This window comes from Drosophila willistoni (assembly GCF_018902025.1).
Source record: "Drosophila willistoni isolate 14030-0811.24 chromosome XR unlocalized genomic scaffold, UCI_dwil_1.1 Seg144, whole genome shotgun sequence".
Taxonomy (NCBI): Eukaryota; Metazoa; Arthropoda; class Insecta; order Diptera; family Drosophilidae; genus Drosophila; species Drosophila willistoni.
This window is the reverse complement of record NW_025814057.1, coordinates 6,879,096-6,903,299: the sequence shown is the minus strand read 5'-3', so window position 1 is coordinate 6,903,299 and position 24,204 is coordinate 6,879,096. Positions and strand designations below refer to the sequence as shown.

The following is a 24,204-nucleotide window of genomic DNA, read 5'->3' as shown; positions in this document are numbered from 1 at the left end:
AAAATGCAAAAAAGTAAAAATAAAAATAAAACAAAACTGACAAAACAGGAAAACGAAACAAAAATGAATATAATAAAAACCCAAGGCAACAGATGAAAAACTTTTACAAGGCAGAAAACAAAAATTTACATTAAATTCAACTAATAAGCCATCATCAAAATAGAAAAGACGAAACAAACGATTTGGGGGGGAGGGGGAAAGAAGAGGTTGGCAAATAGGTGGAAGATACACACAAAGAGGATGGAAGAGAGGTGGCAAAACGAGACGAGACAGCATTAAATTTATTGATGGAAATGAAGGCAACCGACAGTTGGCGTCACTTTGGCGTCATATCCAAAAAGACATTGGCCAGAGGAAGGAAGGCAGGACGGACGGAAGGAAGGAAGGAAGGAAGGAAACAAAGCCAACGGACCACCAGGACTAGGAGTGATTGGAGTGAGTTGTGGGGGACCAAAAGCTAATGGCATCGAAAGACAATATGGCGGCATTTAAGTTAACTAGCAAAAGAACTAACAATCAAATTATCAAACACAAATGTATCCATATGAAAGAGTTTCTTTGTTTGTTCGTGTGAGGAGAGTAGATGGAATATTTTATCGGGTCTCAAAACTGAAACTGAAACCCAAACCTGGCTTCATCTTAACTAGAACAAATTGAGCATATAATTTATAACTTTTTGTTACTAAGGATGTTGTTTCTTGGGTTTTCTTTTTTCTAAACTAAATTGCTTTATAAATTTCCCGTATTCTCAGTAAATGATTGCTCGACATTCTTTTCAAAAATTCCTTTCACTGATTCACTATATCAAAAAAAAATGAGAGAGGGAGCAAAAAAAGAAAGCAAAAGAAAGAAAAAAGTACCAATCTCGGCAGCAAACAAAAGAAAATGTACACCCCATCACAATTCACAAGCAAATTCACTCGACTGACAGTCAGACGGACGGATCGGACGGACCAAGTACATACTTATTCATTCCACAACCCACAAATCCACAAGAAATACGAAGAGAGAAAAAAAAAACAGAAGCAGCATCTCCTCTTGTCTACGGCTAATTTGACTACGAAAATTTATGCGTTCTGAGACAGGGAGGAGGAGGCGGAGACAGTGTGTGCGTGTGTTTGTGTGTGATGCGTGTGGTGGCTATTCTGTCTGACCACCAGAAACATCACATCCATTCCACCCACTCATTCACAAGTGTTCTTCCCTTTTTCTACTTGGTCTTCTTCTTTTGCTTTGGCTGTGTGTAAACAAAAAATAAAGTGGCGCATTTATGGCCAAAGGTGGCTGCCCTTTCTTCTCCGTGATCCCACCTAGCCACCTCTCCTCCACGATATTTTTTGTGCTCTTACTTAGGCATAGAACGGACGAACGGCCAGACGGATGGATGGATGGATGGATGGATAGATGGATGGACTTGTGGTAGATTTTCCTGTGCCTTTTTTTTCTCTCTCTCTGTCTCTTCTCATCTCTCTTACGTTTGCTTTCTTTCTCGTCTGCTTTATTTGCTATGCTTTCTTCTAATTGAGGCAAAGCTCGTGCTCGGATTGGCAATGACGTGGAGGATGGGATGACGCCGTTGCCGCCGCCGCCGCCAACAGAGACAACGACGATGATGATGATGATGATGATGCCCAGAGCAAAGTTACAATAAACTGTTTTGATTTGTGTGTGGGAAACACACACATATTAGAGAGAAGAAGGTTGCGTTAAAAACAAACAAAAACAGAAACCGTCAAACAAATAAACAAATAGCAATGAGTTGTGTTGAGTTGGCATACAGTGAACTGAATTGGATTGGATTGAGGAATCGACTGGGTTGGGCAGGTATTATTCGACTTCTTTTCTCGTATGAGATGAAAGTGAAATAAAGTGATTGGGAAAAGCTTCTTTAGCTATAATTTATACCATAAAAAAAAAAAGAAAACCAGCTTACATCTTGGCATTTGGGTTGTCAAATGGTTAATGGACGATAATATCTCTCTCTCTCAAGGTAAGTAAACACCAAAACTGTGCTTAGTTAATAATTGAATAAATGTAAGTTGATCTAAGCAACTTAAGGGAGCATCTGGTTGATCTGTGCGGTGTGTTGACTTACCAAATTGGCTGGCTCCTTGAGATCCTTTGTATATGCGGGCGGTCCATTGGCAATTAAATGTGGCTCCTGTATTGGCTTCATTGGCGGCGGCATTTCCAGACCGGCCTCCTCATCGGGCTCAAAGTCCGCTTGATGCTGAGTCTGCTGCTGCTGCTGCTGCTGCGGCGTTGTGTACTGTGGAGTTGATGACAAATTGACTGGCGTTCCAGTGGCTCCTCCACCCTCGACCAGCTGCTGTTGCTGTTGTTGCTCCTCGACATGCTTTTGCGGTGTCTAAAAGAGGTAAAATTGTTATTGTACCCATTATATATAAATATACATATATACCACAAGTATTAATATATATACATGTATGTATGTCCACATTTAAATATACATATATAAAATTAATTTTATAAATAAACGAACATAAAATATTCGACGTATATCATAGACTAAGATGGTATATACACGGTATGTATACTCACTCGCAAATTCTTCTCCGAGGGCTTCTTGATGAGCGATTTGTCATTTGGCGGCTTCTCCACTTTGCTCTGTGATAGTTTCCTCAACGGTGGCGGTAGCCATTTGCGCCTGTAACATAAACAAAACGAAGGAGATTAGAAGAAGATAAGATGAGTTTCAAATTCATTAATTTAAGGAAATTAATATCCTTGTCTTCAAATCATACAGAAATACTCGTATGGATGCTGTGTGCTGAACAAATTCTTCCATTTCATGCTCTCTCGCGTTCTTTTGGCATGGCCAAAATAAAAAACAAAAAAGAAAATAAAACCAAACCCGAAACGACAAAAAATCAAGTAGTTAAATATATATATACTATATATATACGAAGAGGGGGGAACAATACCCAAAAAAAAAAAAGAAAGAAGAAAAATGCGATATAAACGAACGAAATATTAAAAAACTCTTGGGAAAATTGGCTGTCCAGCTGGGTGGCCAACATGAGACTGTCGCCAGCCACTTGGCCTGCCACTTGGCACGCTGCTCTGCCCACCCGCAGCTGCTTCATTGTCGCCGGCGCCATTGCACAGTGGGGCCAAGTTCATGGTGACCCCTCTTGCCCCTAACCCCCACCGAAGAACCGCACCACGAAAATGGCAAATGGCCAAAAATTTTATGCTCCTCTCTCTTCTTTTCTCTCTCATCAAAGTCATGGTTTGTGGCTGAATAAAAAAAATATAAAATAAAAGCTAAATAAAACTGGGAAAAGAGAATTCTCGGTCATATAATTCATGGCAATTGGTTTTATGATTTTGAGAAGAGAATATATGTATATTCATGTTTATTGTACATTTGTTCTCAGTTTTTATGCTGCAACTTTTTGGCACACCGTAAAAATATCCTTCACGTATTTTGATTAATACGAAAGTTGTAAAAGCTGCTTCAAAAAAGGGTCGAGAGAATTTTTGACTTTCTTTAGCGCTTTTCATTCATGAAGAAAATCTCATTTATCACTTGGTCTACAATCCCCAAAATTGATGAACTGCGAAAATGGTGTTGCGAATAATAATTGAAAAGGATTCATTTTTCATTTCTCTCATGGGACGAAAGAGAGAGTGAGAGAGAGAGAGAGAGAGAGAGAGAGGTAGAGAGATGGTAGAATGATTGCAACATTTTAGTAAAAAGTTTAAATTAATAACCCCATTCAACTCAGCTTCCTTTCTCTCTCTCTCTCTCCCTCTTCTCTCTCTGTCTTCTGCTAGTGCAATTTTTGTTCCTTTCTCTTTTGTGTGTGTGTGTGTGTGTGTGGGCAAAACCACAACAAACAAATGTAATGCAACAACAAATTGATAAAGTTTATAAATTAAAGCTTAATTAATGAACAAAAATATACAACGAAAACGAAACAACAACACGAAACACATTTAAATTAAAATAAAAGTCATCGTGAATATGGGATGACTATAATACTCAATGGCTTGTAACATAATTCAAAGTAAAAATAAACATTGACATAGACAAAGGACAACCAGGCGGCAGAGGAAAGTGAAAACATGGCCAGTTTGTTAGAAACAGGTGTATGTGTGTGTGTGTGTGTGTGTGTGTGTGTGTGTGTGAGGCAGAGAGAGGGAGTCATTGTCAGTCCTGTCCGGTTTAGTTCAGTTCCAGTTCCTGGAATAGTATTTAATTTATTATGCGGTCGCCTCAAAATTCATTTGGCTGATGTAATGTTTTAGGCAAATAAGCAAACTCTCCTTTCTACCCACTCATTCTCCTTCTTTCCCTCTCTCTCTCTCTCTCTTCCTCTGTAATACTCTCACTTTCGCTGTCTCATTTACTCTCACACTTCAGCCACGAGTGTGTGTATGTGTGTGTGTGTTTGTGTATGTGTGTTAATGAGGTCGCCGCAAAGTATGCAGCAAAGGCTGGCAAGTTTGCAGTTTCCTCTTCGGTTCCTTTTAGTTCATTGGACTTGGCTATGAGGAGGCGGCGGCACGCGCTGCCCCGCCTATCATTTCTCTTCCCCTACCCTCCTCACCCCACACTTTATCACCCGATCTCTGCACTCACTATTATACATATATCCCGAACAAACACACGCGCATATTGACACAATGCTTGAGACAAAGAATGAAGAGAGACCAAATGAGTGTAAGTGTGTGTGTCTGTGTTTGTGTGTTGGGGTGTGTGTGTGTGTGTGGGCTGGCTGATGGGCAAATCTACACAGAGACAATAATCTATATTCATGTTGCTCGCTCTGCCTTAATGCTCACCCAAGTGAGCCCAATTAGTGTGCAAATATTGAAAGTATTGTATACAATATAGGTACATATATATCTTATATAGGTTGGTAGATATATATGTACATAGATACAATGTCAATGTCTGTGTGTGCAATTTATGTCCAACTATGCTAAACGGTAGCAAACGAATTTGCAAGAAACTAGTAGAAAAGCTTTTACCTTGATAAGAATATTGATAAAAAAAAAACAAAACAAAAAAGTATTGGGGGACGGCTTTGAATTTCATTCGAAATTGCAATTACCGAGTCACAAAATTATGGAATTGTTGTCCATCAATTTATTTATGCTTCATTTGCCCTATCTCTTGGTTCGGCACCGACACCCTGCCACCCCCCTCAAAACCCCTCGATACTTCTAGGCTTGGCATGATTAATACCCAACCATTCGCAGAGGCCTTTTATCACTTTCCTTCCTTTTTTTTTATTGGTTTCATTTTCTTTTTTGTTCTTATCAACTAATGACGAAGTCACTTACAGGTCTTCTAGGCTGCTGACTAATCCTTAAGTATTGAACAATAAGCAATGTTTATTATTGTTTTTTTTTTTTGTAAAATGCATGTAATAACAAAATGTAATAAGAGCCAACATAAATCGAGTCTCTCTCTCTGCATTCGCACGTATTTCATATACAATTCTTTGTAGATAAGTCGTCTAATTCTAAAGAAATTTTGAGACATTCATTTGAGAATATTATTAAACAAAGCCTCGAAAACCGAAACAGAACAATAAAGTCGGATAAAGTCGCTTTAGCAGGAAGTGTAAAAATCTGACTCTTATCAACTTCCTTGCAGATCTCTAGAGTTTCCTGCAATTTGTGTAAAACAAACTTTACAACTAATAAACAAAACTACTAAATATTAGTCAAAAACATCTTGAGTATTATTTTTGACTAATGCCAAAATGAATTTATCGATCAGCTGATTCTTTGTATATAGGGGAAAGACTTTTGAACAATAAGCACATACTATTATTGATAAACAATAACAAATTATATATAATTATTGTAGATCTCATACAACAGGTTTTGTTGCTTTTGTTTTCAATGATTATTTGAGAGAACATTTGATTAGTTAAGCGGGGAAAAGTCTGTAACCGGTTTTTGGCATGACTTAATTTATGTGAGTAACACAGGAAGCGGGTGACGGGACGGGGGTGGGGTATGGGATTACCCAAAACATTTCATACCCTTCAATAAAGATAGATGACTCTGAAATTTTCATTTGTTTGTTATCATGTTGTCCACTTGGTAATGAAGTTTATGGAAATATTAGACAATTTATAGAGTTCCAAAAGGACTTTTTATTATTTTCTAAAGGGTATTACACAGTCAGTTCGTTTAATTAATGCATAGACTGGTTTTAATTGCATTCGAAACATTTCTCACTCTTATTGGGGCATTCCCAACGATAAAAGGCCCAAAAATACCGAAAGAAAAGACAATTTAATTTCAATAAATCTCATCTAAATAAGTTGGATTTTGTTTAATAGTTTTTCCCCGTTTTTTTCTTACTTCTCTGGTTTAAATTCACTCATTTATCTCTGGTATTTTATCTTCAACAAAGCAAAAAACAAAAAGTTCTCTAGCATTCAAAAACCAAAAGTTAAATTGATGCCAAACGCCACAAAGGGGAAAAGGGGGGGAATATGTGGCGAGCTGGATAGGTTAGATAAATAAGCTAGAACAACAGCAAGAGCAAACAAACAATCAAATGTGAAACGTGTCTGTCTAATTTCCACAATCGAACTGGAAATTCAAAAATTTTATACATGTTATAGAGAAAGAGAGAGACGAAGAGGGGTAGCAGATGGAGGAGGGACAGAAAATTGGCTGCATAATCAATCTGCATCTCGAAAAACCGAGTGGCAAATAAATAAAATTTCATTTTCTCTCAATTGTCAAGTGGAAATAAAAAATTAGTCACAACTATGAGAACAGCGGAGAGGTGGAGGGGGATTGGTAAAGAAACAAAGTCACTTCTATTTAGAAATTATGTATGTATGAATACTCTTTCAGCTAATTGCTACATATACATATAGGTGTATATAGGTGAGAAGATACAGGCACAAAGCTAAACCATTGTCGGATAACTGTTTATTTACCAAGTTTTACGCTTCTCTTCGGCCGTTGTCTGTTCATCACTTGGCCGACAACAGAAGCAGGCAAATTGCTGGGCATCGGGGACAACAATATGCGGATGATGAAGTGTTGTACGCTGTTTGCCATTATCATGCCAATTCAATGATATCGATTTGACCAATTGCGGTGTGGTCTTTATACAATTTTCCAACTCCTTATCCCCCAGTACATCCTCACTAGCCTGCTGATGCTGAAGAGGATGGGGATGATGATGATGACGATGACGCTGTTGATGAGCTGCTGCTGGGGCCGAGCGACGTTTGATTTTTTGTGAATTTAACGAATTTGAATTAAAAGTCACATTGTTGTTATCATTACTATTATCGTTATTAACTGCGGCGGCAACTGCGGCACTTTTTTCAAAATGAAAACCATTTTCGGTATACTTATCTACCGCTGAGCTGTTGTTGTTATTGCACATTGCAGATAAGCCCAGTCAAAGCTAAATAACAACCAACTACGACAACAGCGACGACGACGACAAAGGTAAAAAACTTCAACTTCAACGGAAAAAAATTGACTGCCCAAAGTCCGATTAGCGTGAAACCGCGACAACGACGACGACGACCAACGTTGCGTATACGCGTTAAACCATAAACTGAGCTAGCTGGCGGACAAAATGAAACTGTTCTGCCTTCTGATATATACAATATTATTATTATTATTATTCTCTTTCTACTCTGCGAGTGTATATGTCTGTGTGTTTTTCTTTTCTTTCCGTTTTTGTAGGCGGCTTTCGATTTCTGGAGAATCAACAGAAGAAGAGTATAAAAATTTTACTCAAACGAAACTCAACTCGACTCAACCAACTCAACTGAGTACGAAAAAAACAGGCAAGGCAAATGGTAAGAGCTGAGCATTTATTCTTATATTTACAATTTGCGTTTTTCTCTCTCTCTCTCTCGCAGCAAATTGTGTTTTGAGTTCTTTTTTTTTTTACTAACCGACCAGTAGTAGTAGTTGTTATTGTAATAGGTTTATATCTTTATGGCTTGTGCCCGACCTGAGTTGGGTGAAGCACGCGATTACAGGCCGAAGCGAAAAACATTAGTACACAAGCAAACAGGAAAACATAAACTATAGAAGGCAAATTGTTTAAGGAAATCCATTTCAAATCAATTGAAATGAATTTGTTAACTAAGTTTAATATATTTAAAATAAATAAAAATGAGAAACAAATGACCAATAATAAACTGAAGAAGAAATCTCAGACAGCCAATGCTTAAACTAGTTAGTTAGTTAATCTTTCATCGTTTTATGGTCTAGCCTAATCTATTTTAAAGATCTATTCATCTATATTGCATAATTTTTGGTAGTATGAGTAATTCGGAGTCTAAATCTAATCGTCAGATGACGCAAGTTGAGGAGGATAAGCAGCGTATCATGAGGCAATTGTTCATTCCTTTGATAAGTTGTAAATTAAGTCTTTGAATATACGTATATATATTGCATACGACTTTATCTCGGTAGGACATGGTAGCGGATAATTTAATGTTGTTGTAGTAAAAAACAACACACCAAAACAAAAACAAAAACCCCATGACGAATACAAAGTACGAATACAGTGGTGCAGTGGTGCGGTTTGGCCTGTTGGCGGTGTGAATGTCTGATAAATTGTATGACACGCTTTCCATCCCTTCCCATGGAAGTGGCAAGGCAGGGCAGGGCAGGGAATGCGGGGAATTGCTGATAACAAACAAATGTGGTTCCCTACTTAGGAGAGGTCACAAGAGGGTGCGGCTTTTGGGTTCATAATTTTACAAATTGGAAACTGAAGAGTTGTTAAAGTCTTATCTTTGAGCAATTTGTTGTACACTGCATATTATTTTGAGTTTCACTTATTTGAGGTAAGAGTAAAACTAAAACTTACCCACTAAAGCCACGACGTTTGGTGGATGAGGAGAGAGCATCCGCTTTGCCGCTGCGATTGCCTGTTGGAATTTCAAAAACAAAATAAAGAATTTAGTTAAACAAATGAAGGTAAATTAAAGACTATGTATGGAGTCTAGGAGTGATCAATTGACTTGGGAAACTTACCCTGATCCTGCTGCATGCTATCGTTGGCCTTCTGAGCTGCCGCCCCGACGGCTGACGACGATGAACTTGCTGGCTTGTGTGAGCCTGGCGGCGGTTTGAGCACTGCAACAGGCACAAGTCCTTCCTGCACGGCTGCATCGTCATGCTGGAGATTGAGACGTACCAGACAAAAGTGCGGCTCACTGGCTGTGGGCAATTCAATAATTTCCACTTGCTGTCCCTTACTAACACTTAGCTCATTGCTGCCCGAGCTGGCTGTGTAGTCGGCAACCACCCAGGTGGCTTCCTGATTGCCGAGCTGCAAAAAGAGATAAATAGATGCAAAAATTATAGAGGTATAAGCGAGAAAGAGAAAAACTAAGCTCATGATGAGGAGGAGGCAAATGATTATAGAATGCAGCACAAGTGGTCGAGTGGTTTTTATTGATTGACCGAGACCCTCGACAAGGACTCTATGAATCCATCACTTGGCCTTGAATGCCCAACCATACTCATATCCACACTCATATCCACACTCATACCCACATCCACATCCACATCCATACATACACACCTCATTGGCAAATATGAACACTAACTAATTAGAAAGCTATTCAAGTCCCATACAAGACGCCTATTGTCTCATTAAATATGCAAAAGTTACCACTGGAAGCAGAAGAAACAAAGCAAAAAGGGAGATGAACGAAGAAGGAGGAGAAGCTGCCGCCTTAAGCCTTTCAACGGCCAATCAACAAGCTAACCAACCAACCAAAGGCAGCCAAGCAACGTTATGTGCATTAATAATGTATAAGTTTATTAATTTACATATAACCCACACACACACACACACGCACACTCTCTTCTTCTGTGTGTGTGTGTGTAATATGCCTAATTGCCACACCATGAAAGAAAACCACAAAATACTCTCACACACCCACACAATGAAGAGAAAGGAAAGCCAATCGAGTGCCTAAATGATGAAAGTAATAAAAGGATCTTCACCGCAACAAAAGGCTTTTCTATGAAATCATTTATAGAAACTTTCTGAAATTGAATTGAAAATTACGATTATTATTGACTTTTACCTCGTACTTAATCTGACAATAATATGAGAAACCAAAACGAATCATAACATTATTCTACACTTTTATTTTCCAACTTTTTACTGACCATTTTGATATATTTTTAAATACAAAGAACGATAATAAAAATTTGTTTAAACCCTATTTTTACTCGATTTTAGTGCTGACAGAAACGAGAATTTGCAATATACATACATATATATAAATTGACTTTTATAGAGTCTCTTTAAATATTTTTAGATTTCATTTCATTTGCATAAGTTTAAAGTAAGCGAAATTAAAGTATTTTTTCGCATTCGTTTCCTAATCAATTTGCTTGCTCAGTTAAGTTTAAAAATTGTTGGCTTGTTAGGTGCACCTCAAAGATATTTAAATTTCCTTTTCCAATTTGAAAATAGAAAGGTTTTACCTTCGAAAACGATTTGCCAACAAGTTAATCTAAAGAATATTTCAAATATTGTAATTAATCCAATCATTTCGTTTGCAGTTTTCAATAGTTAATTATTTTGATTTTCGTTTTTTCTTTTCATTGACATATTGATTTCTGTTTTTCACTGTGTGTTGGAGATAATATAAAATTCAACTTAATAATCAGATATTAAAAGCCCCGTGTTGATCCAGTTTAAAAAAGCACAACAAATAAACCCAAACCCAAAACCCCAACATGTTATAATTAAGGTTTTCTGTTCTCATTTTTTGCCTTTTTTCAGTTTTTGTTGCCGTTGTTGTGTCGTTTTTGTCATAGTGCTGCCCTCTCTCATCACATCGTCAGCTGTGGCTGCGTTTTCAATGGCCTGCGAGTTTATAATATTTATTTTATATACAATATTTATATAGAGTCGCTTGGGCCATAAAAACCGATGGGGGCGGGCAAAGCGCGCGCGTGCACACATGTGTGAGAGCTCTCAGGCCGCAATATAAACACCTGGCCCTGGCAACTGGCAAAAACCATGTCACCAAAGACGTGTGTGAGGCAGGGCAGGGCAAGCCAGGGCAAGGCGTGTGAGGCGTAGGAAAAGGAGCATGGCATGGAAGGAGGCAAAGGCCGCTCATAAGCGCAATTAAATCAACTTCATCAGCGGGCACAGGAAGGAGCAGGAGCAGAGCAAGAGTAAAAGCAACAGCAACAGCAGCTTAGTGTATTATGGACGCCTGGCTGCCTATATTCCGTGTCTTTCACTTACGCTCTCTCTCTCTCTCTATCGGTGTCTGCCTGTGTTTTACCCGCTTTGAGAGGCAAAGTTGGCCAGCTTCCTTTTTTTTTTTTTTTGTGACGATAGAAGCGAGGAGTAGGCAAGTGGCGGGAGGCAGCGGTAAGCTCTGTTAATTAAGCTTCACTGACACGGAAACGTGCCGCGCTTGTGTTTATGTGTGTGTTTGTGTACATGTGTGTCTATGTGTATGTGTTTTTTGGTATGTGTATAAGTATGTTGCACGTTTCCGCTTGTAATGCAATTAGTTGAAAAGTTTTTTGCTCAGCAAAAGTTCCAAACACAGAGCACAGAGCGAACTTTTATGCCAGTTTGTGTAAGACAAGATGTGGCCCCTCAGGGGATATTATTTTTGCTGCTGCTGCTGTACTCTACTTTCTATATATACCTATATATACAGTGTATTTTGTTTCTCTAGCGCTTGTCTGCAACAAAACGAAAGCTATTAAAAACTTCCGTCCCCACATTCCCGTCCATCCCAAAAGAAATACCATTTATCTCCCACACTCGCTCTGTCTAGCTCTCTCTCTGTCTCTAGCTATCTCTAATTCTCATAGTCTCTGTATAATTTGTCAGAAATATATATAGATAAATCGCAAAAGTATAAATGTTATGTCAACTCTGACAAATGCCTGATTTTTGAGTTGTGCATAACTTTCCTAATAGCTGGCAAAGAGGCAGTATAAAGAGGATGCATCATGGCAAATTACGTATACGCAATGTGAGCCAACATCAACATCGTCATCATGATTATCATTTGTCGCTGCCATTTAGTGTATGGTGCAAATTGCTGCAGTCACGCACACTTCAACCAGCAAACACACACATAGTCATACACTAATAAGCTGTCATCAGAAGGCAACATGGCGTATGCGCACTTTCTACTCTTAGTGCTGCTGCTGCTGCTGCTGCTGTTGGGCTGCCTGCTGATGTTGATGATTTTTGAAGTGTGTGCATTGGAAATTGCTTAATGGCAAGTGGGAATACACTGAGTAGAGAAGGATAAAGTAGAGCACTATATATATAAATATATACATCTAATAGTTAATAGTGTGTGTGTGTGTGTGTGGTTAAGTAAATGGAACAGCAGCCACAGTATGTAACTAACGGATGGAAAAGCTCTTGAAATCTCATGAAATGGCTTTAAAATGAAAAAAACCCATTCACAACTTTTATAAATAATTCCCTTCTGACTTTTGACAATCATTTTGCGGTTTACTTTTCTTTACTTACATCAGAAAACTATTTTTAATAATATTTCACTCATGTCATTGTTTTGCAACTTTAGTCCAAGTTGAAGATAACTTTCGAAACAAAGTGAAACAGTTTGCAACTTTTGAAATCAATTTGCCAATCAATAGTTTTATAAACTTCAAAATTAATGCAAAACTTTTTATATATTGTGAAGAGTTGTATTATTTGCTACCTGTTTAGAATATCAATTAAACTAAATGTTCAATTAATTTGACTTCCCTTAGTTACTTTTCTTCGTTGCTAATCGTCCTAACAGTTTACTGAAGGATTATGCAGACACATTTTTCTCTGAACTTTAGTTTACACAACTCTTAAAAGATCAATGCCCAAGGCACACAATTTACTTATGCTTTTAAGTAGAGTTAAACGAGCATTTATTTGGTATATGCAACAAATTACTCTCAATTGGTATTGAGATTAAGTTCTTGGTCTTTTATTTGTATTAGCCAAGTGCAACCAACTGCTGCTGAACTCCATAGACATGAGGCAAGAGGCATCATGAAGGTCTTTAGCATTTTATCTATCGTGTCATAGTTGCACGTAATTGATTTAGAATATTATTCGATTTGCACTCAAAATGACTTTCATTTAGCACTCCCTCTCTCTCTCTTTCTCTTGTATCCCTGTTTCACTCGCTTGCCTCAGTCAGTATTTCACCCATGGCATTCACATTCATACAATGAGCCTATCTGGTGGTGGTGTTGGTGTTGGTGGTCTAGGGCATTGAATGAGCTAGCGAGGGGGTAGATTGTAGGGACCCACAAATGTGGTCGCTTTTGGTGTTAACATGTTGTCGCACAATTACCACACCACAAAGAGACTCGGAGAGGCAAAGAGAGAGGGCGAAAGACCAATGAGAATGGTAAAGGGAGCCCAGCGACCTCCTCTTTCTTTTTCCCCTCAATTGCTGCTGCTGCTCCCGTTGTTCGCTTCATCGGTTGGCCCTGCCTGTTTATTGTTTATCATGTTGTTGACTGTGTTGGTTACAACGTAATTGATGTCGAAACCTTCCCACCACACTGGATGCCTAACCCCCCTCTCCGCTGGGAGTAACTGCACCCACCACTGTGCAAGTTAATTGAATAATAGACGTTTATGTTTTATGTATCTAGGCAATACACATGTGTAGTACTCTCACACACACACACACACACACACAGAGTTACATATATATATATAAATTTGTCCTATCTACAAATGATTTATGTGTCCCATGAGGCTATTTGGCAAATTGTAAGCACAAATAAAACAAAAACAAAAAATGTATAAAATGAAATTTTATCAACATTTTCGTTTTTTTTCCTTTTTTTTTTTTGTATTGTTTTTTCTCAATGTTTAAGCAAATTCTCTTGAGAGCAAGAGCGAAAGTGAGAGAGCACACGACTCTCCACTTGTTGTAAAATCTTGGCTATAATTCGAATCAGTTAAATGATGTTTGTAATTTCACTTGACAGCCATCAACCGAAAACTCTGCACTCTTCCTTCCCTCCCTCTGGGGAGCTTTTTGCTTTTGGCTTTTTCATTTTAATGACTTAACAATTGATGGAGTTTTTCGTCAAAGTTTTTTTTTTTTTTCTTCTTGCCAGCAATTGGGTTTTTACGATGCTTTCTCACTCATAAAAAACAGGGCAAAGACATAAGCTTAGCTTCGCCTCCACCCCATCCCTCGGTCCATTCCGCAGTCAAGCCTCACTCCCCTCGTTTTTATTTGCCATCAATAATAACCTTAACATTTTGCGAAATCGCTTTACAATTTTCTCAAGAAACGAATTTTTTAGATAAAATCATTGTGACGACCTACCTGATACCCTGCAGAGGGCATCTATATAGGGATATATATAATGTCAGTATTTTGAGAATGAAATGTCCAACTCAAGTTGGTAGATTTTTCGCTGTGTCGAACTTGATTTAAGAAATTTATGAATTTCCTTTATGCATAAATCTAAGGGTGCATTCTTATGTATTGCAGGGTATATATAATAAAAAGCATTTTTCAGGTTGAGGTCTTTTTTGCCTTTGCCTTCATGGTTTTTGCCTTTTTTTTTGTGTGTTTTGTTCTTTGTGAGTTTCTTTTGTTCTATTATTGTTATCGTCTTGTAATCAGAGGCTGAAAGAGAACAAGGCGGTACTCCTTTTTTTTTTTTTTTGGGAAAAACTTTGTCCTTGCCTCGCATCGCATCGCAAAACGAAACGAGTCGAGAGTCGAGTCGACATCAGGGCGTCAACTTTTTACTCTTCTCAAGGCTATGGAAATTTAAGCTGCTGCCAAGTTTTAACTTTGAATTTCGATTGCATCTACTTAGTTAGAGACTCGCTCTATTGGGTTTTCAATTTCCCATCATTCACTCTATTTCTCTACCCTCTTCTCAATCTCTCACAATCTTTGTGTCTTTGGCTATATGCAAATTTCTAGAGTTGGTTTGATTTTGGTTTGATTTGCAATTGAATTTCAAATGTTATTACTAGGCCACAGAATGAGATGTAGAAGAAGAACAGAAAAGAAATGAACTTGACGCATAAATAAAGTTTTCATTTCATTTAAATTTTAGCTAGAGCTTTGACCAAGAAAATTTCCCTCCTATCCATTAAATATGCAAATGTCTTACTGTGAGAGTGGCAAGAAGGGGCAAGTGTAAGCCACGTTAATTATTTTATGCAAAGATGTGGCCTAGATCCTACAGGGAGGTAGAGTAAGAAAACTAAAGTGAAAGGGGCAAATGGAGATGGAAGCTTAACAAGGCGCGAGCGCTGATTGCATTTTGCAACATCAAGAACAAAAATTAAAAAATTCACACACACACAGAGAGAAAGAGTAAAATACGAATTTCTCTTTAGCCTTTTTCTTCTTCATTCTCATACTCCGGTTCATGTGGCACGTCTTTAGCCATGCTGACCCTCTGCTGTGAGTTGCACACAGAAAAAAAAAATATATATATATATATATCCTTTCATTATTTTAATGAAAGACTTGGGAGTTGGTGGGTTCGTTGGTTGGCTGGTCGCTCGGATGGATGGCTGGCAATATGAACATGCGACTTAATTTGTAGCTACAAGTTCACTGGGTGAAATAAAAACGGAAGGAAAAAAGAACCAGATAGAGAGAAAGAGAGAGGCTGGGGGAAGTGAAAAGTTTAAAGGATGCAGGGCGAAAAGGAAAATGGCAACTAATTCGAAAAGAAGTGAAAGTTCATAATGGAAAATGAAATCAGAATTATCTGCATTGCTTTGGCTTTGATTAATAAACTTGAGCGCAACTTCTAATTTTTAAATTAGTTCAACAACTCTCAAAGTGAACACTTGGATTCAATTTGAAGAAAACGTTGAGATAATTAGCTTTTCAGATTATTTTCCTCTTGAAATAGTTGAAATTTCTGTTTTATAGTTTACTCAACTTGAGGGATGCTCAGATGAGATGGTGTTGCCAGCAAAAATGATGTGAAATACCAAAATAACTTGCTCATGCAGCAAAAGGAAAAGATTTGCAAAATAGTTTAGCTGAAATATCCAAAAAGTCAAGCTGGCATAACCACATGGTCTTCCCGAGGATGAAGCAATTCAGAAGGACATCCTATTCTATGGCATAATGAAATTAGGATCACAATTGTCTAAGAAAAAAGAGTGACATAAATGCAAAATGAAATATGTAATTCTGAATTTCAAATGTAAATCAAATGTGTGTTTTTTTTTTTTGTTTTGCCTTGTTGGCATAATTTGATTATGCAAAATGGATAAAAGATATTATTATTTGCAGTTTGCCTAGTGATTGAATGTATGATTTGACAATTTTAAAGCTTAATTCAAGATATTTTTCCTCTTCCAGCTCAATGGCAATTCGAAAAAGGCGGCTAACAAAGCAAACAAATTGAAGACCTCGAGCCTTGACCAGCCCAAATGATGTTTTGAAAACGTGCGGGGTACGAAAAAAACAGAAAAGGAACGAGTTTTTGGCCACCATGTCAATTTTGTTGTTGTTGTTGTTGAACCACCGACCGAAAAGCATCCCAGCTAAAGAAGAAGAAGGAGGAGGAGTAACAACAGGAGGAGAAGTACACACTGTGAAGGAGGACAATCAATATGGGAGAACAGCAGCAACAACAACAATTTGTGCGTGCCAAAAAGCTTCACACATGTCGTCTGAAAAATGCCAACGGGCCTGAAGATGATAGATGGATGGTTGGATGGTTTCAATGGTTTTTCTCTAACTGTGTGAGCGAGAGCATATAGAAGATTTTCCCACCCATATCCATTCCCATACCTATTCACAATGCCATTGCCATTTCATTCATTTGATGGGGTATGCCTTCGGGTGGGGAAGGGTGGGGGTGGGGCAGTATGGGAGAAGTCAACAAGGGACCAATTGTGAATTGCTGTGGTTTTAAAAGTGCGGTCCATCCTATTGATAGTGGGCGTAACTGGTGCTGCTGCTGCCGATGCTGATGCTGCTATTGATTTTATGGCTGGTTGGCAGAATGAAAGGCATAAAATGATGATTTTGATTGCTTGAACTCGGACATTTAAGCTTAAGCTGCTTGTGTTCGTTGTAGCTGGAGCTCTGCTTGCCACTGCTTCTGGGCATATTTTGTAAGATACATTTGTATCTTCCATGTTGTATCTTGCTCAAGTTTTTTGTGCTTGCCCTTGCATAGTTTTATTGCTGTTGCTACCAGCCAACAATTTAGTTACAATTTTGTTTGGCCTTCCTTTTTGCTTTCACTCTCGCCCACTTTTTGCGCAATTTGCATATCATTGTCAACGACAAGTGCTGACACACACACACCCACACACACACACACAGAGAAAGAGGGAGACAGAGGTAAGACCAACTACACAAAAATGTGAATAAAGCAGAAAAATCCGCAGTTATATGCTTGCTGAAGTATCTTTTCCTTTTTGCCTTGAGAGATTTTGTTTATTGTGCTCTTGGAATTGCATCTCCAAGTGAGGAAGCCAAGCAGAAAGAGAGTGAGAGAGAGAGAGCGAGAGAGTTCTAGCTAGAAAGTGTAACTGTGCCATCATTATCATCGACATCATCAAACAAGATGAAATTCGAGATGAATAGAATAAATTGAAAGACTTGCACAGCAATCCAATAGATATGGAAAATGTCTAGACTCTAGACATATGTATATAGATACACTCACAGCAGATAAAATCCAACAATATTAAAGAATGAAATGTCATAAAAAGCTGAAGTCTCTTTTCCAAGTAATCTTCCAAGTGCATCTTTCTATTCAAGTTTCCCTTTTTTTTAAGTTAGTTGAAGACTTTATGGGTTTAATTTTGGTAAGATCTTACAGTTTGAGTCTGTCAATTTTAAATATTTTGCAAGCAGTTCCAATTAAACGTAATGTAAATCACTTTTCTCATAAAAATAAAAGTGGGTTATACATAGTATATATGTATATATAGCATTTCATGAAATTGTCTTTTTCAGTTTGCACTTTTGTTTGTCTCTGTGTCTGTGTCTCTTTATATATGTGTGTGTGTTTTATATGCTTAAAGGATTGGACTGTAAATTTCAATTGTTCTATTCTGTTTCAGATTGCTGTGGAAGTTGTCGGCAACTGTGCCAGTTGTCGTTGCGTTTGTCATTGCGGTTTTACTTAGAGACAGAACCAGAGATAGAGAGAGAGAGAGAGAGAGGGGCAGAAGAGTGAGAGAGAAAGTGAGGACAACAAGCATGTAAAATCCGCAACTTGCAACTGACAGCAGCAGCATGAGGTATATTTTCTTTTTTTTTTTTTTGTTTTTTACTACTATCTTCATACATTCTGTGTTTTTTTTTTGGGAAAATTTCCTTTTCATGAGATTTGAGGAAAGACTCGTTTTTCATGCTGATGCTGTTGCTTTTCGAGAGATGCTTTCCGCATATGGCTCTGGCTGGCTGGTTCTGGGGATTTATTTTGCCTGTGCGCGCAAAAGTATGCTATAATAAAATGCATAAAGCATACGCCCCATCATCCCGCTGGTTGGCAGTCAGAAAGAGATTCCACTCAGGCAAGTTTCTATGGTTCAGGCAACGAGCTCAACGATGCATTAAGCAAGAAGGAAAGACAGAAAACAGAGTATAAGATGCAGAACGATGCGAAACAAGAGGAATGCCACCCACACACACACACACACACGTACGAGAGAGGCTGGTTTTTGTTTGTGATATATATATATATATCTTTAACAAGCGCATAAATATTTTTGCGACACTAAATTAAAATGTACATATATGTATAGAGATTGCTTTTCGTTTTCCATAAAAGTCAAAGGCATGAACTTTAATTTTGTCCCTGCACATACACACACACACACACCCCCATACCCTCTCTGTATAGCTAGAACCACAACAATGTCTAATAGTAAATTGACTAGAAAGGGCAAGACAAGGAAGCTTACTGCCTGCCCTGCCCTGCCCTGCCCTCTCACCTCATATTCATCTTCATCATCCTCTTTCGCATTCAGAACCCACAAGAAGCGGACGTAGTTGAGACATCACTCAAACACTAAATTGACAAAAGATGTCAGTCCGAGAAGATGGTAAACGGTAGAGGAGAGGCAAGGCATTGCTTGGGCAGGCCAAGAAGAGGCAAGGTCAGCAGCAGCCCAACACACAGTGCGGCATACTGATAATGATGATGATGGTGATGATGATAATGATGATGATACTGCTGTTGCTGCTGCTGATAATAAGCTTTTACATGCCCTGATGAAGTGATAAATACATTATGAATGGTAAGCTATGTGAGAAAGGCAAGAAACTACAACCCAACCCAACGCAACCACCTCGTAACCCCGTGAGGCATATGTGTGAAAATTGTTGCTTGATTGTAGGGAACAGAATGAAGAGAGAAAGGCTTTTATAATTGAAAGCGTTACTTGAACAATGGCCAAATAGCAACAAAAATGAATACACAATGCTTCACAACCTATTCAACTGTGCTTGAGTCAACAACCATTTTACAGCAATTTACTTGAAAACAGAAGAAGATCTTTTGATTCCACTCTAATCCACTTTACTCCATCAGGAAAGATGATGAATGCAAATATAAAATCTGATACAAAATAAGACTACAAACGATACAGATATCAAGTATCAAGTATAAATCGCAAATGATTAATATTTTAGACACAGCTCAACTAATCAAAACAAATGGAGTAAGATGTTAAAGTCGAGAATGAGAATGCAAACATCAGACAAAGATGCTTCGTCATTCACAATCTTCTCCTTTTGTCGTTTTGTTCTCTCTCTCGTCTCTTGGTCGGTTAATCTCATTTCTAATGCCTTACAAATCACATTTATCAAAGGTCAAGTCATTATCCAAGAATCAAAATGATAATGATAATCACAAACAAAAAAAAGAAAAGGAAATAAGAGAAATGTTTGCCACAAACAGATTGAACTTTGCACTTTCCACTGGGCAGAGGGAATATATGTATAAGAGAGGGGTGGGGGTGATTGTGGTGGTGGTGCTTGTGGGCAAAACTTTTGCCACGCATCAATAAGAAATAAGTTTTTTGTTAAGGTCAAGTCAATCGCTTTGACGTTTCAACATAAATATTTGATAATCACACGTGGTAGGCGGACAGACAGAGAGTCCCTTGGCTTATCCCAACCCTTATCAAGGACATACATATATCGTCCTACCTTAAAGCCGCTATTGCTGGGCTGGCGAAAGAAACGAAACGAGCTGGGTGTATCGATGGTATGCTGCCGGGACAGAACTCCATGTGAGCTGCTCACACTGGACTGTCGGAACCAGGGTAACGAAATTTTACGCCGACTTTTACGCTGAGCTGGTTGCTGCTGCTGCTGCTGCGCCGGTGGCGGCTGCTGCTGCTGTTGCACCGTTGGGAAAGTAAAGGGCGATTGCTCTTGGTTAGCCGGAGCAGTTGCTGGTAGTTTTGGCGATGTAGTGTCATCTTCATCCAGCGTGCAAAGCGGTGTATTCTGTGCCGAATCCGCCAATGAGGGTGAGGGCGAGGGATCTCCCACAGCAATGGGAGCACTTAGGGGCAGTGGGGTATTCGGAAGTGAGACATAGCCAGCTCCGCTGCCGCTTGTCGTCGATGGATTGGCATCAGATCCGGCATTCTGATCCAGGCTCTGATGTTGATCTCCGCTGGAGCATTTCAGGCGATCCAATGTGGTTTTCTTGCCCCCAGCGCTGGCACCGCCTCCACCTCCTCCATCAGCTGAGTCCACGCTATTCATGCGTTCGTTTAAGAATTTTTTCACACTTTTCATTATGTTGGATTTGTTTTTACTTCTTGCCTCTATTCTTTATTTATTTAATCTTTTCCCGGTTTTTTTTTTTGTATATTTTAGTTATTTTTAATTTCACTTTAAATTCATTTTGTCATTCATTTCAATACTGCGCGACGAGAACCCAACAAAACAAAAAGGGATGATGAAGGAAAGCGTTAAGTGAGTGAGTGGTTAAGTTTGGCTCTAGAGGAAGGGCACTTCTTATAGCCCCTCTCTCTACCTCACACTCTGTTTATTTATTTTTTTATTTTTATAACAATTTCGGGTCTGTGGCTTATGCCGGGCACACACACACACACACACACACACACACACACACATAGTACAAGAACAAATCAATAAAAAGACAAAAAAAAAATATTCCCAAAACCCGTTGAGGAGCAATATGGCAGGTAATGGGAGGCGACGGGGTGGGATTTTGGTTTTTATTTTTAAACTTTTACGCTGATTGAATTTTACACGGGATTTTAGGTAGAGGCGCCATCACCTCCACCTCATTTGAACACCGTTCCGGAGGTAATCTCTTTGCTTTTAAATTACTTTTAAATTTTCTTTTGAACAGTAAAAAAAAAACAAAAAAAATTATAATGATTTTAATAAAAGCATAAAAACCAAACAAAATACATACATACATACATATATTTATATTTAATTTTTATGCAATATTTATTTTACAGTTTTTCTATTTTGCTCATTGGTTTTTTGCTTTTTTTGCTTTCTTTTTGTTTTGATTGTGAATTATTATTAATTTTTGTTCTTTGGTTTTTATTCTTGCTCAGTTTTTGTTTTCATTTCAGATAAAAAGCTGCTGCCGGACCCACAATTTATCTTGAATTTTTGCCAGTCTCACGTTTTGTTTACACATTTACCTATAAATATATATATATATATATGTATATGCATGTATGTATATGTTCACATATACACATATATTTTTTAGTCCCACTCCAAAGCCTCCATCCCCCGCCCTCCCAATTACCATCACTATCTTTCCTATATGTTTGTTATTTTTACACTTTAGTGTTGTTGTTGCCTCAGCTGACGACGATTTCGTTGCCAGGTTGCTGCCAAACAGAATTGTGGGCCATCAAGGGGTTAAAAGCGAACAGAGGGATGGTGGGGTGGGCAGAGGCTGTGTTTTTCACAGTTTTGTGGCAGGTGCGCCATAGCGTCCGCCACTTGGCCGATTAAAAATTTTGTGAGAAAATATATATGAAAAACATATACATATATATTCCCCTCCCGTCCACCCTTTTAGCCTGCTTCATTACAATCTTAAATGTTGCCCTACAAAAATAGTTTTTAATGGCAAAATATTTGAGCATCGCAAATTGTGGAAAACCGGACAAAAAATCGTTTTCACTAAATTAGAAAGCAACAGACATCGAAACATTAACAAAACGTTCCTAAATATTCAATTTTAAGGCCGTAGAATTTAGTTAACATAATATGCTCACTTGCACTTCGACACATCTTTTGCTCTACACTGAGAAAAATGAACCAATATTAAGACTTAACAAAGAGTATTTAAGAACATAGCATATCCTGGATAGGAAAAGATCACCTGATATGCCCCTTCTTAAAGCTAATGAACTCGATGGTATTTGAAGCGTTGTCAGTTTGATTTAGTTTTGGGATGTTTTTGGGGGTTTTAGGACATTTCTCTCAGTGTACTCATGTACGCGTGAAAATTTACATATGTTTGTGGAAATTTGCAATGGCCATTTAGAAATGTTTTTCGTGCGTGTGTGTGTGGGTGTCTCTCTTCCTGTGTGTGTGCCAGCTGGCTTGGTGCTAAGTGGCGTTGGGCCCATCCCTAACTGAAACAAGGGGATGGGGATTATGTTTTCTTTCTTTTTTCCGTCTGTGTGTGTGTGTGTGTTTGTGTGTGTCTTTTACTGGTTACTGGCATTTAAAAGTTTGTTTTACACCCACACTGGAACGAACCAGCGAACGAGCCGTACCAACGATGGCGATGACAATGATGATGATTACGATGATGATGATGATGATACCCGCCGCCGTTACGTTGTTGGCTTCTCGTTGACATTTTGTGGCGTTGACAAAATGCCAGAAATTCCCTTTTCCTAATACCCCTAACACCCGCAGCCGCACCCGAAGCCGCCACGAACCTAAATCAGCTGTCCCGCTGCCAGATCCCCTCGCAAACGGGCTACAACGTCTGCTCTCCTAAAACTTAATACTCTTTCATTTCATTCACTCAAAAGCCAACTTAATTCAATTTTTGCAAATGAATGCACACAAACACACAAGCGGGAGAGAAGGTAGCAGACGAAGGGGGCGGTAGGGAGGGCGAATAAAGGAGGGAACGACCGTAAGTTGGTTTAGATTTCAAAACTAAATTAATTGAGTAGGTACCCAAAAGCAGATTAAAAACAAAAACCAAACTAAACTAATATATATAAAAAAAAAAAAAAGCAAACAAACTTTTTGTTTTGTTTAAATTAAATGTGTAAATTTTTCATAAGGTTTATCTCCTGTGGTTTGTGGTTTGGACCATAGAAAGAGAGAGAGATAGAGAGAAAAACTGATTGTATGCTCTCTTTCTCTAATAAGCACAGGGGAATTGAAAAGGAAGGGGGTGGGAGAAATTGCAAATGCAATCTCTCTATAATTATAATGACCAAAACATGTCGTGCCGTGGCATTAGCTAAGCTAACACAAAACACAAAACGCTTTTTGAATATTAAAAAAAAAAACACACACACAAATAAACAAACCCAACACACAACCATCGACACAATAAAAATAAGATAAGTATGTAAGATTGTAATAGAGCCCATAACAACAAAAACAACAACTACACCATTAACTTTATGGCAAATACAAGGAAAATTGAGTAAAATTCTGCGGAAAATGAAATGAGATTAAAAGGGGGAGAGGGAGAGGTGGAGGTAGAGAGAAAACCCTTCTAGCGGTAAATTCAATAAGTCTCTCTTCTGGGTGTTAAACTATGAAAATGGATTAGTTTTTGGACGGGTGGGAATTGAAGGTGATGCCTGGTGAGTGGTGGCTGGTGGGTGGAGGGTGGAAGATTAAATTGATGATGATCCCCCTCTCTCTTAAAAAGAGGAGTAGATAATGAGTCTGAAGAAGTTTGCTCTTGAAATTAAATTTGCCCTTTGGGTATCAATAAATAAAACTATTAATTAAGTATTTCTTTATATGCCAACGATGGCTAAATAAAAGGGTTAACTAACATAATTGCTGAAGCACTTTTCGACCCTCCTCCCCCGACTTGGCACTTGTGTCTCTAGGGGAAATGTAGTTTTCCTATCCGAAAGTCAATGAATTGTGTGTTCGTTTTGTATAAATAAAATGATTTTCCAAATAAATAAATCAACTATTCATATGTCTGCAGGTTGGGTAATAAATAAAAAGGAAA

General features: G+C 38.3%; 1 protein-coding gene across 2 annotated transcripts in view; it reads right to left on the bottom strand.

Moving 5' to 3' along the window:
- Positions 1–24,204, bottom strand: part of LOC6639249 (triple functional domain protein) — a 42,556-nt gene that overhangs the window by 5,375 nt on the left and 12,977 nt on the right. Inside the window, exons 1-5 of one of the 2 annotated variants that reach the window (XM_015179056.3) lie at positions 20,178–20,792; positions 9,016–9,313; positions 8,849–8,909; positions 2,563–2,668; positions 2,096–2,368 (exon numbers count right to left, since the gene is read on the bottom strand). In XM_015179056.3, the coding sequence (XP_015034542.1) occupies positions 2,096–2,368; positions 2,563–2,668; positions 8,849–8,909; positions 9,016–9,313; positions 20,178–20,777 (1,338 nt within the window). In that variant the 5' untranslated portion in view covers positions 20,778–20,792. Of the gene's footprint in view, positions 1–2,095; positions 2,369–2,562; positions 2,669–8,848; positions 8,910–9,015; positions 9,314–20,177; positions 20,793–24,204 lie in introns of those variants that run through there. The other variant, XM_002062013.4, reaches the window with a different exon arrangement.